The sequence below is a fragment of the Lontra canadensis genome, unplaced genomic scaffold, assembly GCF_010015895.1.
Source record: "Lontra canadensis isolate GAN:19392208 unplaced genomic scaffold, GSC_riverotter_1.0 scaffold35, whole genome shotgun sequence".
Taxonomy (NCBI): domain Eukaryota; kingdom Metazoa; phylum Chordata; class Mammalia; order Carnivora; family Mustelidae; genus Lontra; species Lontra canadensis.
The window spans coordinates 8,177,451-8,193,031 of NW_022631029.1; the positions used below are offsets into that span (position 1 = coordinate 8,177,451).

The window sequence follows — 15,581 nt, forward strand, 5'->3', positions numbered from 1 at the left end:
AGTGAGAGGCTCAGCCGCTGCCTGTCAAGGTCAACTGGGATCTAACCGGGCTTAGCTCCCTCTGCTCCGGCCCCCTTCTGTTAGGAAACTGCCCTACGACACCCTCCTCTTACCAGCAGTTTATCTAGGGAACTAGTGAGGACCTGCCCTTCCAGAGCGCCTACAGGCTAAAGCAGTCCTAAAATGAGGTCTACCAGCCCAGCTGTGCCAGCCTTGAGCTGCCTAGGCCCTAGCAAGGGCCTACACCGACGGTTCCCAGCAGAGGCTAAGAAGCACCCTGCACGGGTGTAAAGAGGAGAGGCAGCTTTATGTCTGACAGGAGGCTCTGTACTCTCCAAAGTACATGGGATTGAAGTTGGGCTTAGCCCAGCCGCATGACCTTGTGAATCCAGTCCGTAAACACAGAGACGCGCATGAAGATGGCTGGCCATCGGGGCCGGGCGCACACTCGGTTGGGGATTATAATTCCCTCCAGGACCCAGCAGTCATGGGTAAAGCAGGCAAGTGGGCCCCCGTAGTCACCCTGGTAGATGGAAGAACTGGTAAGGGCGCCCTGGGCCAAGGCAGACACTAGCCTCCTTGGGGATAAAGTAGTACATTTTCCAGTTCCCAGGCCTTCCCTGAGCTGAGAATGGGTACCCCAGCACTGACCTCACAGGCACCCACAGGTGCCAAGAGTCCTTCAGTGCACATCTCATTTTCCCGTACACGTCCTCGGTGCTTGACATTACATTCCTGGTTGGAGATGACGTTCAGCGAGGCCACATTTAGAACTTCATTGTTCCCTGTACCTACAGTGATAAGAGTGGGGAGGAGGAGAGGGCCTCCTGGCCTGGGGTAGTCTATGCCCCTGCACCGTGTTCTTTCTTACCTTTGGTCTCACCCCAGCCTGCAATCTCACACTTGGTGCCTGGAGGCACCACGTACCTCTCAGGGGGCAGGCAGATCAGGGCTACTCGCTGGTTCAGGGTCACAGGTCTTTAATGGGAATGAGGGTGCTCAGCATGTAAGTCCACAAGGCTCAGCCCCCCCCCCCCCCCAACAAACACACCTCTTGACTTGTCACACACCTCTCCAGCTTGAGCAGAACAAGCTGGGAGCCGGAGGGCCCGCACACCATCTTGGCCACTGGGACCTGCTGTAGGCCTGGCTCCCCCGGCTGTGGGTTCTGGAACAGGGTGCCCAACCACACCTCATAGCCCATGAGAGGCACATGGCTGGGGAAGAAGCTCTGCTAGATCAGTCATGACTCAGTGTGCTGCCCCAGGGCTCACCTGGGAAAGGTAGCTAAGGGGCAGATGAAGGCAGAGGGGTGGGATGGGGTCCTCATACCCAGGGGAGGCTCACCAGGAGGAGAAGCACTGGCGGGCAGTCAGTACCCACTGCTCCTTCACTAGGGAACCCCCACAGAAATGCTGGCCCTGCCTGGAGGATTAGAGGTTAGGAGGGAACAGTGAGTTCTGGGACACAGGCTGGACTTGCCATCTCTCGGCTAGGACCCCTGAGGCCAGGGACAGGTCAGGTTCCCACTCCCTTGGCATAAGCGCAGAGATCATACGGCTATACCCTCAGCCTCTCTCAGGGAGAGGGAGTTGTGCCTCACCAATTGCGCAAGCTGACTGTCCAGGGCGAGTTCCCAGGCTGGCCCCCCACCACACGCAGTCTGGAGCGCTGCTGGTGCGAGCGGGTCACCCTCTTGCCACACTTCTCAAACACCACCTGGTCTGGGGGATAGATGGACCTCGGGAAACTGGATGGATGGAGGCCCCCAAGAGGCCCCAACCCATGGCTGGCCCAAGTGCATACCTGGGGGCTCCAGGATGGACGGTGGTTGGTCAGCATCTGAAAGAACCAAGTTCACCTGCGTTGAGAAAGCCCGCCTTCAAAGGCGGAGGCAGGGGGCGGACCCCGAGGGAGTGTCGGGCTTACCGCAGCGCCGAAGTGCACAGTAGTCGAACGGAGTCCCAGGGTCTGTAGTGTAACACCAGGGCCCATGGCTATCCCTATCCGGGTTCCGGCAAAAGTTCTCCTCCAGGTGCGCGTCGGGGGCGGAGGTGGGTGTGAACCTGGGCGGGAGAGGACTCAGTGTCCTAGCAGGGTAATCTCCAACCCCCGCAGGGCTCCAGTTGGAGTCAACGGCGTGCCCCCCTAGGGCTATATGCCCGGTGGGAGCCTATGGCCTTTGTCCGGGAGGGGTCGGGCGCGCGGACCGACTCACTGCGGCTTGTGCGGCTTCTCCGCAGACCAGTGCTGGCACGCTACGCCCTTGCGGGTCCTGCTGACCGAGCCGCGGTACCGCTCCCCCACGCCGTTGTAGCAGTCTGAGGCGGGCCGGGGCGGCAGTTAGCGGGTTCTCACCCCAGCCCTTCGGCTCCAAGCTTCCAGTCCCAGCTTGGGCCTTACCTTCGGGCCGCAGGTCGTCGGCGCAGCGCGGGATCTGGTAGCAGAAGGCCACGCGCATGCCAGGCCGAGACGTAAAGCACCAAGGCGCTTCAGAACCGTCGGGGTTCCGGCAAAAGTTTTCCCGAAGGTCCCTGGGCAGGTGCTTCCTCTCAGCTCTTGGTGGGGCGAGCCCACCAGCCAGCCAGCCTCCGGCTGGAACCCCGCCTCCCTCCGCTCGCCCCCGCGACCCCGCCTTCCTTCAAGCCCCGCCCCGGGACCCCACTCCAGACGTTCCAGCTGCAAAGGTACTCCCCCCCAGCGGCGGCCCGCCACCTCACTTGCAAGCGTATTTCTCTGGAACAAAACGATGCCGATGTGGGTTCTGCGCGTCCCACCGCTGGCAAGGCACGCCCGCGGCGGTGGTGTTGGCCGTGCCCCGGTAGCCCTCGCCCTTCCCGCGGAAGCAATTGAGAGTCGTGGCCTCCTGACGCGGCTGTGCTTCGGACCCTTGGATGGACGGGACAGAGCCCGAGTGGGAGCTGAGAGCGCGGCTGGGGCGGAGGCTGAGTTCAACTCCGGGGGGGTCCACGGCCGGATCACGCCCAGTCCCTCCTCTCTCCGCAGGCAGGCCACGCCCCCCACGTTTCCCAGGTGCCCTCCCAGGCCCCGCCCTCGGGCCCTACCGCAGCGGGGGAGGTCGCAGAACTCTCGCTCCACCTGTGGGTCGGTGGTATAGCACCAGGGCCGCTCGGACCCATCAGGATTCCGGCAATAGTTGTCGTCCAGATCTTTGTCAAGGAACCTGGGGGCGCAGCGGGGCGCGAACAAGCCCCTGGCGCTCAGGACCAGTGTGGCCCCTGCCGTTTCTCGGGTTCCGCCCTTGGAGTCCTGGGCCCTCCCCTAGCCCGGCCCCGCGATGCGGAGCCCGCCTACACGCACTTGCCGGGCTCAAAGGGGTGCGCGTGCGGACGCTGCAGGTCCCAGCGCTGACACTCGCGTCCCGACTCGGTGCGGTCCACTGCGCCTCGGTAATCCTCGCCATTGCACCAAACGCAAGCGGCTGCAAAGACAAGGCCGGTGGGCTCGTAGACGGGCGTGGGCATGTTCCTTCAGTCTTGACCCAGAGCCGCTTACCCTCCCGGCAGGACTTGATGCCACAGCTCTGGAAGCGCACTGCAGGGTCTGTCGTGTAGCACCAGGGACCTCCGGCATCCCGGTCAGGGTTGCGGCAGAAGTTCTCCTCCAAGCCGTTCCGGAGTGTGGGCGTGTACCTGGGGAAGAGAGCAGCAGTTGAGTGCGTGCTGGGGTTGGGGGCAGGCGCAGGGCCGGGCAGGGACAGAGGGGAGGTGTCTGTCTTACTTGTGGTCATTGGGGAATCTTTGGCTCCAGTGCTGGCAGGGTAGGCCGCCAGTGGTGATGGCCACTGTGCCCCGGTACTTGACCCCATTGTCCATGATGCAGGTTCGCACGTAGTCTGGAAGAGACCCGTTGTCAACACGGCCTGAGGCCTCCGTGCCCTATCCCTGGCCCACGTTCTCCACAGCCACTTACTTTTCTTTTGGAAGAGGTCACAGCGCCCCGAACGTTGCAGCTGTGTATAGGGTGAGTACTGGGTCCATGGCAACAGCTGGCAACCGTGGCTGCTCACATTGTAGTGGAAGGCCCTGGGAGGACGAGGCACAGGGTCGCCCAGGTTCACCTGCCACCCGTTCTTATCTACGTCCTGCGGTCACTTACCTGCAATCCAGTAGGGGCCCGCAGCGCCCTGCACACTCCTCAGCATCAGCCACATCCTCTTGCCAAGGACCAGGCCCCACCGTGTGTCGCAGGTGTTGCAGTTCTGTACCCCGGAGCACCTGGAAGTCATTCAGGGGCGAGCGCTGCCCTGCGGGGGTGGGCATGCATATCAGTAAATTGATTTTGGCATATCCACACTTCATTCAGGGGATCAAAGCTACAAGGCCTCTGGGATGGACCCTGTACAGAGTGGGAGAAGCCCAGACATAGTGGTTACCACCAGTGGTCATGTTTAATGGGCAAGGCACTAGGCCCAGGTCTAAAACCTGCACTATAATGAGAGCGGTGGGTGATGGTGCTTGCCCTAGGGAGCCAGTTTCATCTCTCAGCTGAGAACGCCTTAAGGCTCAGAGCTGTCCTATTACACAGGCAGCGCCCCCTAGTGGGAGCCCATGTACAGAATGCCCAACTCAGGCATTCTGCCTCCAAGTCTGGCCTTCCATCAGCACTGGGCCATATGCTAGGTTAGAAGCTTAGATTAGGCTTATTAGGCTAACTGCCTGCATGTGTGCGTGCATCTATGCAGTTCCCACACTGCCTCGTGCTACAGCAAACATTCTAACACAGGCCGGAATAGGCAGTGTCTCTATGTATTCCTGGGGCTACCCCGCTCTGCACAAGAAGCCAAGAGCACTCTTCGCTCCATGACCAGTAGAAAACAGAGCACCTGACTTGAATAGCAGGATGGGCCCAGGGATGATACCTTCCTGAAGGCAAATGGGGATCAGGGTGGGGGGCACTCACCAGGGACCCCTGAGCACTGCGTCAGAAGCAGCAGGAGTGGGAGCCACCCCATGCTCCTGGCTGGAGGTTGCACTGTGACCCACCACAGCCCTATCCGGGAAGTTGTGAAACCTGTAGCTGTGGGATTGGGTGGCTCTGCCTCCACCCCCACACTCCCGCCCCCACTCGAGGCCTACTGGAGCCTGACCTAAGACTCAGTGGCCACAATGGGGGTAGATCCAGGCCTCAGGCCCCCTTGGTGAAATGCAAGTGCCCTCACCCTGGCACAGTTAGCCCCTGCCCTGTGTAGCGGGCAGGTGTTCAGTGGGGACACTTGATGTGCCTTGGAGTGGGGTTGGAGACCCTCTGCAGCCTACGTTGCTCTGAAGAGAAGAGTACTGTGGACATGATTGGTGTCAGAGGCTTGGGTTCCAGCCGCTGGGTGGTGTGATACTAATCTTTTCTAAGCCTCAGCTTTTCCCTGTAAAGTGGCAAATGTTCCCTGACCCAGCCTCAAAGCAGCCTTCCCCTTCTGCTGGCTTATCGGCCCCAGCTGTAGGCAAGTCAGCCCACACCCCTGGCAGCAGAAGCCAGAGAGGCTCCCCTCGCCACGTCACAGGTGCCATCCCAGGAAAGGTAAGCGAGGCTGTCCGGCCTGAACGGAAGCGGGAGTGACAGACAGCAGGGACCCTGGCAGGTAGCCTTTCAAATGTTCTAGGATTCTCTGAGGCAGACCTCCCAGTACAGGTGGCAGTTGAGATAAGCTGCCTGGGGCTCCCAGTTAGGACGTGGTGCTCCGCCCGGGATGAGCTAGGAGCTTCTGCACAGGCGGGGGTCAGAGGCGGTTGGGCTGTGGGTCGAGGCCGACGCCGGGAATGTCCCTGCTGGAGACCGCGAGGGGGCTCCCTCGCGCGGAAGCCGGGCGCGAGCCGATGCGCGTGCGCGATGAGCGCTCGGTTTGGCCCTAGACGGGCGCCGTAGACGAGAGGCTGGGCGGATGTTGTGAGCCGGGGCGCCGCGGCCGAGGCTGGGGGTGAGTGAGGGGCGGTCGGGCTCCGAGCGGGGCGGGTCCCTGGGGCTCCCCTCCCGGCCGCAGCCGGCCCAGTATGAGAGTGCTCGCCGTTCAGGGGTTGCAGCCTGTGATGCGAGACTCCGGGTTGGAGCTGGCTGGGAGGATCCTGTGGAGCTTGGGGCCGGGCGGGGGCGACTTGGGGGAGACATGCGCTGCTCTCTGCGTCCTTGGACTCTGAGAAGGGGTCGGTTCGGTTCTGAGCCCCGATCCCTCGGCGGGGCTGGACAGGATCGACGTGGCAGGGAATCCCTGAGCAACGTCAAGTCCGCCTATCACCTGGGTCTTCAGCACCTGACTGACACCCGGAGTCGATGTCGAAGGTTTGCCGATCAGATGAGTGACCGGCTCTAATCTGCCCCGCACCTATTGTGGTGTGAGAGGGGCAGCGGTCATGGACGCCCGCGGAGGGCCCGTCGCAGGCATAGGCGCCAAGACAGGACAGTCACCTTCCCGAGGGGCAGGCGTGGTGCGGACCGTGAATGGGCAAGGGTGTGTGGTGGGAACTGAGGACCTGTGTGAAGTGAGATAAGGAACTGGGCTGCAGAGATGGGAGTGCAGTCTAAGGCAGTGCTAGAAGGCGGGGCTCCAGACTAGAGTTAATAGAACTTTTTGTGATGTTGGAAGTGTTTTATATTTTCAGTGTTTGGTACAGTAACCGCTAACCATATGTAGCTACCGAATTCTTGGAATGCGAATTCTTGGAATGTGAAGTTGAGTTTTAATGTTTAAGTTTTAATTCAAATGTAAATAGCCCTAAGTGGCTAGCGGCTACTGCGGTGGACAGCAGGGCTCCAGATCACTGAGGAGGAGGTCACCAGCAACTTAGTGCATCTTCTGAAGCAGCTGCAGCAACACCAGGACATGTGTGGGGTGGACAGCAGTGGGAAGAGCAGCAGGGTCTGCAATGACCACTGGGTGAGGGTGGTGCTCTGATGGGGTGAAAGGCTGTGTGTGCGAGTGGGAAGAAGAAAACTAGCAGGGTTTTGGACAAGAGAAGGGAAGAAAGATCCTGGATTTAGGTGTCAGCAGGACTTAGAGCTGGAGACAGCACCAAGCCCTTGGGTGATGGACCACACTAGGGGGAAAGGTGGTATAGGGTTCTCTCTACTGGATGTGAGCTAGACCCAGTGTGACTTAGAGCTGAGAAGGAAACAGAGTCTCTCTGTCTCTAGGCCACCTCACTTTGGACACTTGGGTCTTTTTTCTGGGGTTGAGACATTCAGTTTGGTGCAGTAAACCTATACATGATAACTACTCTCTTTTGGGCTCTGTACTAAGCACTGGAACATGGTGGGGTCCAGGCCCCATCCACCCTCCCTGTAGGAAGCTGGGAGGCCCCTGCTTTCCTGTGCCCTGGGGTTGGTTGGTTTGTAAATATGCAGGCACCTGGCCTCACCTGCTCCCAGGCCTTCTTGCCACCTCAGAACTGAGGTCATTATGGGGTCCCTTGGCTGGCTTCTGATAGACAGACTCTGCCTCTGACTCAGCCCCCCAGGACCGCTGGCTGCCCACAAGAGATGAAGGATGGCATCCAAGGGGTCCAGCATGTCTTTCTCCCGCAAGAGCTATAGGCTGACATCAGACGCTGAGAAGTCCAGGGTCACAGGTAAGGGCTGGCAGGGCTGGGAGGAGGCTCCTTGTGTTGAGGGAAGAAGGAAAAGACCAAGGCAGTAAAGTCCCGGGTCTCATGAGCTTCAGGCCTTGCTGCACCCCTTGTACCCGGAAGCCAGCTCTCTATCAGCAGCCCTGGGGCAGAACACCCAACGTGACTGCTTTTTTGACCCCTTGAGGGCCAGCACAGTCTGGGAGCTGCACTGACCACATGACCCTTCTCTCCCTCTGTCCTGTGGCACAGGCATCGTGCACGAGAAGCTACTGAATGACTACCTGCACCGCATCTTTTCCTCTCCTGAGCATGCGCCCGCCGCGGCCGCCAGCAGGTACGGCCCCATGGGTGGTGCCACACTCTGAAGGACCAGACTGGAGGCTCTGGGTAGGCTGGCTTGGGTTCTGTTCTCACTCTGCCGTCGCCGGCTGTGAGATCTCTGGCCAGAGAGTTTGCATTCCAGACTCTGCTTCTTCCTCTCCCCTGGCTGTGTTAGTGTCTTCCTTCTGAGGGGCTTATGGAGGCTGAGGAGGTGGTGCACGTTCAGTCCTTACGACAGCAGCTCACTCCCCCTCCCTGGTCTGCATCTGGTCTGTGTGTGCACCTGCCCACCGTTGGTCCCATCCCGCTCCTCTGTAGCCTCCTCCTGAACCTATAAGGTACAGACCGTACCAGTCCCTTTGCCCTGCAAGCTGAGTGTGTTTAAGCTTAGTCCCTATCAAAGTTACAAGTGCATCTGAGCAGAAACTTAGAAGAAAAAGAAAAAAAATGTTATTTTGTTATTCTGACATGATCACATGAGTGTGTTTTCTTTCTGGTTTCCTTATCTTGTGATGTACGTTGTTTACATTGTGCTGTATAGAAATTTTTAAAAATTTTTGTCACCTTCAGTTGTTTTTCTTTTTTAAGATTTTATTTTTATTTTAGAGAGGAAGAGCTCACGAGCAAGTGAGCCCATGAGATAGGGGAGGGAGAGGGAGAGAATCTCAAGCAGACTCTGCACTGAGCGTGGAGCCCAGTGCAGGGCTTGATCTCACGGCCTTGAGATCATGACCTGAGCTGAAACCAAGAGCTGGACACTTAACTGACTGAGCCACCCAGACACCCCCACCTTTAGTTCTTTAAAAAACAAAAACAAGTTTTATTGAAGAATAATTGACATGCAATAAGCTACATGTATTTAAAGGGTAGAATACAGTAAGCTTTAATCCAGATAACCTGTGAAAACGTCACTGCCATCAAGCTAGTGGACAGATCCCTCACCTCCAAAAGTATATGGAAGTTTAGATCCTATCTTTGTCATTAAACCTTTTGCCCTGAGTGCGTCTTTATTTCTGTATTCCAAATCTTGGTAGGTATCTATTAAGGCCAGGGGTCTGCTGTGGCCTTTAGCACCGCCCCGGCTTGGAGGGGCTATTTTTGTGAACAGTGCTGTGAAGATGTCGAGGGTTGGAGTCATGTGGCTGGACCATTTGAACTGCAATCATTTTTAAGACTATGGCTGAGTTCCTTCTTTCAAGGATCACATAGATTCTGCCTTCCTGCGGTGAGGCTTGGGTGTCCCTGCCTCTCAGCACCCTTGCCAGCTGGCCTATTTGGTCTTCCACGGTCTCTGCTCTTTGGGCAGGCACAAAGGACGGCACTGTTACCCGTTCCATTTAAATGGCTGTGGTGGCCATAGGATTCCCACGTCTGGAGGGCCACTGCCCACCTCCACGCCAGCCCTGGTCCTGGCCTCTTCCCAAGGCCATCTGATCCCTCCCTCATGTGATATCAGAAATGGTCGTGCCGCCACTGGTTCTCTGGCTGCCAGGAGGGAGAGCAGGTGGCAGGGCCATCACTCAGCGTTTGTGTGGATGCGGAGCCCTGGGCCTGGGATCTAGGCAATCTAGAAAGGACAGACAAGTGCCGGGTTGGCCAGAGGGCGGTGCTGAGTCTCAGGCCGGCTTCCCCCAGCTTCTCCTGAGAACAGGCACAAAACTAGAGCAGCCCTCCCCAGTGGGAGCCCATAAGCACTGCCCCAGTGGCAACCTTGATCCCTGGGCCTGTTGGGGTCTTCAAGGTTGGCTGAAACTTTCCATGCTATTGGTGGGGCACTCCATGGTATGGCCACCACCTGGCCTTGGCTTAGGGTTTAGCAGGAATGGGGAGAGGAGGCTTCGTGCATCTCTACCTCCCATAGCTTAGTAGGAGCTCATGGCAGGGGAGCACGTGGTTGGCACGTGAGGCTGGGTTGATGCTACCTTGCCAGAGAGTGGGTGCTTTGGCCCATCTCTGTCCCCTTCTAGAGCCTACCGGTTTGGGCCAGTGAAAGGGGAAGGAGCTGGGACCAGAGGCGGCAAAGCAGGTGCCACCCATCTGTGGGCTAGACCCAGATGGGTGCCGGTCTCTGTTCTACTCGAGCCCTGCTAATTACTGCCACCCCATTCTCTGCTATTCTTAGAAGCTGAACTCAGGATAGAGCTGGCCAGCATCATGCAGAGGCCTTTATCCTCTGAGCATGTGCACTGGGAGGATAAGGGGGCCCCTCTGGCTGGGGCAAATGGCAGGTTGGCAGGCCGTGTGCTCTCCGCCTGTACAGGTGGGTACAGGACAGAGCCAGCCAGCAGCGTAGAGGGCTCAGCCCTTCATCTTCCTTAAGGCCTGTCTCATTTGGCACAGAATTCCCTGGCTGGGACCGCAGGCCTGGGGTCAAGGGCCGACATAGCTGTCATTGGTACAGGCCACCGGGGACCAGTACTTCTCCCAGCCTTCCTCTTCCAGGCGAATCACCGGAGTCCCCTTTGAGGGCAGAGGGGTTATGGGCTATGCAGGGAGCGCACGTTATGCTTTGGAATCTTCCCTGCCTCTCTGACCTAGAGTTTTTTGTTCCCTCTTTACCGATGAAGGGATTAAGGCTGAAGGAGGGCTCTTCTTTTCCTTTTTTTATTTTTTTAAGCCCTGAGGTACACCACACTGGACTAGTACTTCTTAGTTTAGTGGATAATCCAGCCTTCTGGCCCGCAGCATGGCAGAACCTAGGACTAGGCACAACGCCTTTACTGGAGTCTGGGCAGCCACTGTCTGACGCTTAGAGGAGTGGGAGCAGGAGAGGGGTTTAGTGTCCTCTGGCTGGTTTCAAGGACTTTTGGGCCCCTCGCAGCCTCTCGCTCTCCCCAGGAAACCCCTGAACTTCCAGAACCTGCCAGAGCATCTGGACCAGCTGTTACACGTGGAGGATGAGGATGAGGAGAGCCAGGGTATGTAGCAGTTTCTGGGATGGGAGTGGGGGAGCCAGGCTGGGCTCAGGGTGTCCTGGGCCTGCCCTCTGTGCCTCCTGTCAGATCCTGTGCCCTGCCCAACCCCACATTTACCTCTCCTCTTCAGGACAGGTTGAAGGGCGGCTTGGCCCATCCACTGTGGTCCTGGACCACACAGGTGGCTTCGAGGGGCTTCTTCTGGTGGACGATGACCTCCTAGGGGTGAGTGAGGGCAAGGCGAGGGGTCCCAGGTCCAAGCCCCTCCTGAAAGCCCCAAATTCCTCCTGATGGGGTCTTGGGCTCTTTACCTTTTCTTTGTGGGACTGTAGCCACAAACCGTTCCCGATGGGTTCCTTGAATCCTCAGGCCCGACGTCCTCCTGACACAGCCCTAAAACCTTTTGGATGTGACTCTGGCCCCAAGCTCTTCCCAGCACAGCTATGAGGCCCTCCCGTCACTCTCCTGACCTAGAATCCCTTCTGACAACACCAGCTGGGTTGGGGATGGGGCCCTTCCCCCTTGGGGAGGCTGTCTGCATGCGGGAGAGGCTCACCCTCCCCGCTCTTCACCTAGGTGATTGGACACAGCAACTTCGGTACTATCCGCTCTACCACGTGCGTGTACAAAGGTGAGACCACGCTGTGCTGTGGCCCAGCTCATGGGAAGGGGCTCTGTGTGCCCAGGTCTGAGGCGGGACACAGTCTTGGTCTGCCTGCTAGGCCTGACTTAGCTTCTTCCAGGGAAATGGGTCTACGAGGTGCTCATCTCCTCCCAGGGGCTCATGCAGATTGGCTGGTGCACCATCAACTGCCGCTTCAATCAGGAGGTACGTGTGCATGGGAGAGGCCCCTCCCCCTTGCTGGCCTCATCCGGGCTCAGGACCGTCACCCAGACGTGCCCTCTGGAGGAGGACTGCGTCCCACCCCTTCCTAGGGCCACTTGGCCCAGGAAATCACTTGTTGTCTCAGAGCATTAGCCCCTTTCTCTACAGCTCTGTGGGTCCGAGGCTTATGGCCAGTGGGCTCTGGCCCTGCTCCTACCCGCCTCCCCTGGACCTTACACATACTTCCTCCTTAGGAGGGGGTCGGAGATACGCACAACTCCTACGCCTATGATGGCAACCGGGTGCGCAAGTGGAATGTGACCACGACGAATTATGGCAAGGTGAGATCTGAGACCCGTCGCCCACCTGCCCACGTCCATCCTCACAGCTCGGCAGGATCACTGGGCAGCCACGAGACACTGTCGGGCATGGGGGTGGGGCAGGGACTCAGGTTCTCTGTACTTATGGTTCCCTCCCCTGGGCGGTAGTGGAGACAGCCTCGGGGGCAGAGTGGGCAGGCTGCCAGGCTTCTGTGCATCTGTAAGGCCTCCTCCCTCCGGCAGGCGTGGGCAGCGGGGGACATCGTGAGCTGCCTCATCGACCTGGACGATGGCACCCTGTCCTTCTGCCTGTGAGTCTCCTGCCTCTACCCACAAGCCTGGGCTCTGGGCTCTCCCTGAGCTGCCCTCAGTTTCCCAGTCCCCGTAAGGGGGCCAGGCCGACTTTGGTAGCCTGAAGGTGGAGACCCGCAGCAGGGCCTGGCTCTCTGGTTTGTTTCGGTTACATCATTCTTAGCACTGGCTCACAGGCCTTCCCTTCTGCTCTAGGAATGGCGTGTCACTGGGCACCGCTTTTGAGAACTTGTCCAGAGGCCTGGGCATGGCCTACTTCCCAGCCATCAGCCTCTCCTTCAAGGAGTCCGTGGCCTTCAACTTTGGCAGCCGTCCCTTGCGATATCCTTTTGGGAAGATGTCTGTGGACTGCATGGAAGCTCTTGAAACTGGGATGAGGAGCTCCTTGCCCCAGGGAGTTCCATGGGCTGGTTGTGGGCCACAGCTGCTGTGAGGAGAGGGGAGGGTACAGCGTAGGTAGGGGCTGGGGAGCACAATTCTTGTGCCAGCCTCATAAGGGGGGTACCGTTGTCACCGGTGTGGAAGAGAGAACAGGAAGTGGCGAGAGAAGCGGCATCCCACAGAGAGAGAAGGAGAGTTCTGCTGCACTGTGCCAGGGCCCAGGCACCTCATTGGGGGTCTCTGTGGAGAGGGGTGGGGGCATTGGAGCCACAGATCAGGTATTGCCAGCTTAACTCTGTGCCACCTACCCAGTGGCAGGCTACCGGCCCCTGCAGGACCCACCACGTGCTGACCTGGTGCGGGCTCAGAAGTTGCTGGGCTGCTTCCGGGCAGTGCTCAGCGTGGAGCTGGACCCTGTGGTGAGCCGGGGTCTGGGCCAGGCGAGCCGGGGGCCTTCTGCCCCACTCTGCACCTCACCATCCCCCCCACCCATGCAGGAAGGCCGGCTGGTGGAGAAGGACAGCTCCGAGTGGCAGTTACAAGGCCAGCCCACCGTCCTCCTCACGCTGGCCCACATCTTCCATCGCTTCGCACCGCTCCTGGTGAGGGGACATCAGGGCGGGGGGCAGAGGCGGACTGGGAGAAGTGCCTGTGCTGGGGGCTGGGGAGCTGAGGTACATGAGGGTCAGGATGTGACCTGGGGGAGGACAAAATGCTACCAGCTGCGGGCATTGGGGGAGGCCTTTGAAGGTGGACAGCGAGTGACGTCGCCGGCTAAGGGACCCGTGTGTACAAAGCACTGAGGAGATCCAGGGCCAGAGCCATCCTTGTGTCTCCCTCAGACCCTGGAAGGGCTCATCTCTGTCTTGGGGTCGCTCAAGTGGGCCTGAGAGTCTATCTGTGTCTGTGGCCGGGGCCACGTTCCTGGGCTGGGGTGCTGGGAGTGGGGTGGGGGCCGCCATCTCACCCATGTCCGCCCTCGGTGCAGCGCAAGGTGTACCTGGTGGAGGCCGTGCTCGTGAGCTTCCTGCGCGGTGTCGTGGAGGCGGGCAGCCCTGCACAGGCTCAGGCCGTGGTGCGTCAGGTCCTCGACCTCCTGTGGCTCTTCATGGAGGTGAGGCTCCTGACTGCTGGCCTCAGGCCGGCAGGTCAGGCTCCACAGAGACGGGGGAGGTGCGGGAAGGGTTCGGCAAAGGGCCCACGGGTGGCCGTCCTGGTGCCTGGCCTCCGCTGGGCAGGTGTGCAATGCGGCCTCCCTCCCCTAGGACTACGAGGTGCAGGACTGCCTCAAGCAGCTGATGATGTCCCTGCTGCGGCTTTACCGCTTCTCGCCCATCGTCCCGGACCTGGGCCTACAGGTGGGAGCACCTGCCCTTGCCCTGCGCCCACTGGGCTGCAGCTGCCCACTCTGAACACCCCCCTCCCCACAGATCCACTACCTGCGGCTCACCATTGCCATCCTGAGGCATGAGAAGTCCCGCAAGTTTCTGCTCAGCAACGTCCTGTATCCTCCCCTTGCCGCAAGCCAGGCGGATGGGTGGGATCCTCTGGGCTGGGTAGAGGTCAGGGAGGGCGGTGTACCTCTGGCCAGGGGTTCCTGGAGAGGCTTGGGACCGGAGCCAGCCAGTGCATGGGGGAGAACAAAGGGCCCTGGCCAGCTGGCCAGCCTGAGCAGGGCTTTCCATATGGCAGCAGACGCTGGCACCACAAGGGGGTGTGCGGCCCCACCACCCTAACCTCTGCAGCCAGAGCGCTGCTGCTTATCCAGGCCCTGCAGCGGGGGTTCCTATGAGATCTTGTAGGGTCCGCTCTCCCTGCTGCCCAGCCGTGTTGGGGACTGTCACAGCAGGGAGGGCCCTGGCAGAGAAGCCTGGCCTGGTAGCTGTCTTCTCCGTCTGGGGTCTTCAGCCTCCAGGAGACAGACACAGCTAGGAGACAGGGAGATGTCCAGGTCCTCTCCAGCCTGTGCCCCAGTCTTAAGTTCCCGTTACCAGCCTTTCTCATCCCTTTGCTGGGAATCGGGCTGAGCAGGCTCTAGATAGGCACGGCTTTTCATCGGGGCTCAGAGTTGGGGGAGCCAGGCTTATAGCAGCGTTGTACCCCTAAGGGTGGGAGAACGTGGTGGGCACATCAGGAGATGGGTGGGTTTGGGGAGGGCTTCCCAGAGAGGACTCCTGAGGGCATATAGTGCACCTTCGGCGAGCAGAGCTCTGCCTTGACGACTACCAGCTTCGACGTGCTCCGGTCTGTCGTCTTCTTTTACATCAAGAGCCCCTTGCGAGTGGAGGAGGCTGGCCTGCAGGAGCTCATTCCCACCACCTGGTGGCCCCGCCGCTCCAGCAGGGAGGTGGGCCCCCTGAGCTGGGTGGGCAGGGTCAGGTGCAGGCTGGCCCAGGCTGTCTGAGCCACCTGGCGCTGAGTGCGTGGGGCCCCTTCCCCGGCCTGGCTTGTGGGGCAGGGGCTGGGGGTCTCCTGTATGAAGTAGGCCCGGTTAAGTCCTGGGTGAGCCCTGCTGTCTTCCATCCCCTGCCCCTGCCCAGGGCAAAGACAGTAAGGATGTGAAGGATGAGACCGCCGAGGAGCGCGTGCGGAGGCGTGCCTATGAACGGGGCTGCCAAAGGCTCAAGAAGCGCATCGAAGGTCAGTCCCCTGCCTGGGGCACTGCGTGGGGGGTGGAGGATTTGTGTGTGTGTGTGTGCTGAGGGGCCCTTGGTAATGACCGTGTCTAGACTGGGCTTGTGGGACCCCGGGAGTGGAGCCCCAGTCCAAACCTACCGTCCACTCTCATCCCTGGGAGCCTCAGTGTCATGTTTCCCTCCCCACCCCACCCCACCCCCCAGTGGTGGAAGAACTGCAGGTCCAGATCCTGAAGCTGCTGCTGAACAATAAAGATGATAATGGGGTGAGTGACTCCCAGACCCCCGTG

General features: G+C 59.6%; 2 protein-coding genes across 7 annotated transcripts in view; one reads left to right on the forward strand and one right to left on the reverse strand.

Moving 5' to 3' along the window:
- Positions 1-288: 288 nt before the first annotated feature.
- On the reverse strand, positions 289-5,011 carry MST1 (macrophage stimulating 1). 2 transcript variants are annotated; one of them, XM_032868074.1, is made up of 18 exons: positions 4,924-5,011; positions 4,120-4,267; positions 3,934-4,046; positions 3,742-3,856; positions 3,517-3,653; positions 3,322-3,442; positions 3,066-3,184; positions 2,721-2,889; positions 2,404-2,534; positions 2,219-2,321; positions 1,930-2,066; positions 1,807-1,842; positions 1,604-1,724; positions 1,348-1,425; positions 1,071-1,217; positions 872-978; positions 652-791; positions 289-523 (listed from the first exon to the last, which is right to left on the reverse strand). In XM_032868074.1, exons 1-18 carry the CDS (start codon positions 4,973-4,975, stop codon positions 362-364), a joined length of 2,136 nt encoding a protein of 711 aa, XP_032723965.1. In that variant the 5' UTR covers positions 4,976-5,011; the 3' UTR covers positions 289-361. The 2 variants fall into 2 exon arrangements, with proteins under 2 accessions (XP_032723965.1, XP_032723964.1); XM_032868073.1 differs by having other exon boundaries at positions 652-785; positions 4,924-5,004.
- RNF123 (ring finger protein 123) overlaps positions 3,895-15,581 on the forward strand; it is a 30,098-nt gene continuing 18,411 nt past the window's right edge. For 3 of the 5 annotated variants that reach the window (XM_032868068.1, XM_032868063.1, XM_032868066.1), the window contains exons 1-18: positions 5,835-5,935; positions 7,462-7,580; positions 7,830-7,914; positions 10,740-10,819; positions 10,947-11,041; positions 11,393-11,447; positions 11,560-11,645; positions 11,897-11,983; positions 12,206-12,273; positions 12,470-12,595; positions 12,960-13,074; positions 13,153-13,257; positions 13,644-13,769; positions 13,921-14,013; positions 14,086-14,159; positions 14,885-15,002; positions 15,196-15,295; positions 15,496-15,557. In XM_032868068.1, coding sequence (XP_032723959.1) covers positions 7,499-7,580; positions 7,830-7,914; positions 10,740-10,819; positions 10,947-11,041; positions 11,393-11,447; positions 11,560-11,645; positions 11,897-11,983; positions 12,206-12,273; positions 12,470-12,595; positions 12,960-13,074; positions 13,153-13,257; positions 13,644-13,769; positions 13,921-14,013; positions 14,086-14,159; positions 14,885-15,002; positions 15,196-15,295; positions 15,496-15,557 — 1,557 coding nt within the window. In that variant the 5' untranslated portion in view covers positions 5,835-5,935; positions 7,462-7,498. Of the gene's footprint in view, positions 3,985-5,299; positions 5,539-5,834; positions 5,936-7,461; positions 7,581-7,829; positions 7,915-10,739; positions 10,820-10,946; positions 11,042-11,392; positions 11,448-11,559; positions 11,646-11,896; positions 11,984-12,205; positions 12,274-12,469; positions 12,596-12,959; positions 13,075-13,152; positions 13,258-13,643; positions 13,770-13,920; positions 14,014-14,085; positions 14,160-14,884; positions 15,003-15,195; positions 15,296-15,495; positions 15,558-15,581 lie in introns of those variants that run through there. The other 2 variants (XM_032868064.1, XM_032868065.1) reach the window with 2 other exon arrangements.

What these genes read in the sequence shown, in the direction of transcription:
- MST1 (XM_032868074.1), bottom strand. Translation starts at nt 4,975, where the DNA reads ATGGGGTGGCTCCCACTCCTGCTGCTTCTGACGCAGTGCTCAGGGGTC. An exon ending in CACCCCTTTGAGCCCGGCAA is followed by an intron (nt 3,185 to 3,321) that starts GTGCGTGTAGGC and finishes CTGCGCCCCCAG; the next exon opens with GTTCCTTGACAAAGATCTGG. An exon ending in ACAGTCAGCTTGCGCAATTG is followed by an intron (nt 1,426 to 1,603) that starts GTGAGGCACAAC and finishes CTAATCCTCCAG; the next exon opens with GCAGGGCCAGCATTTCTGTG.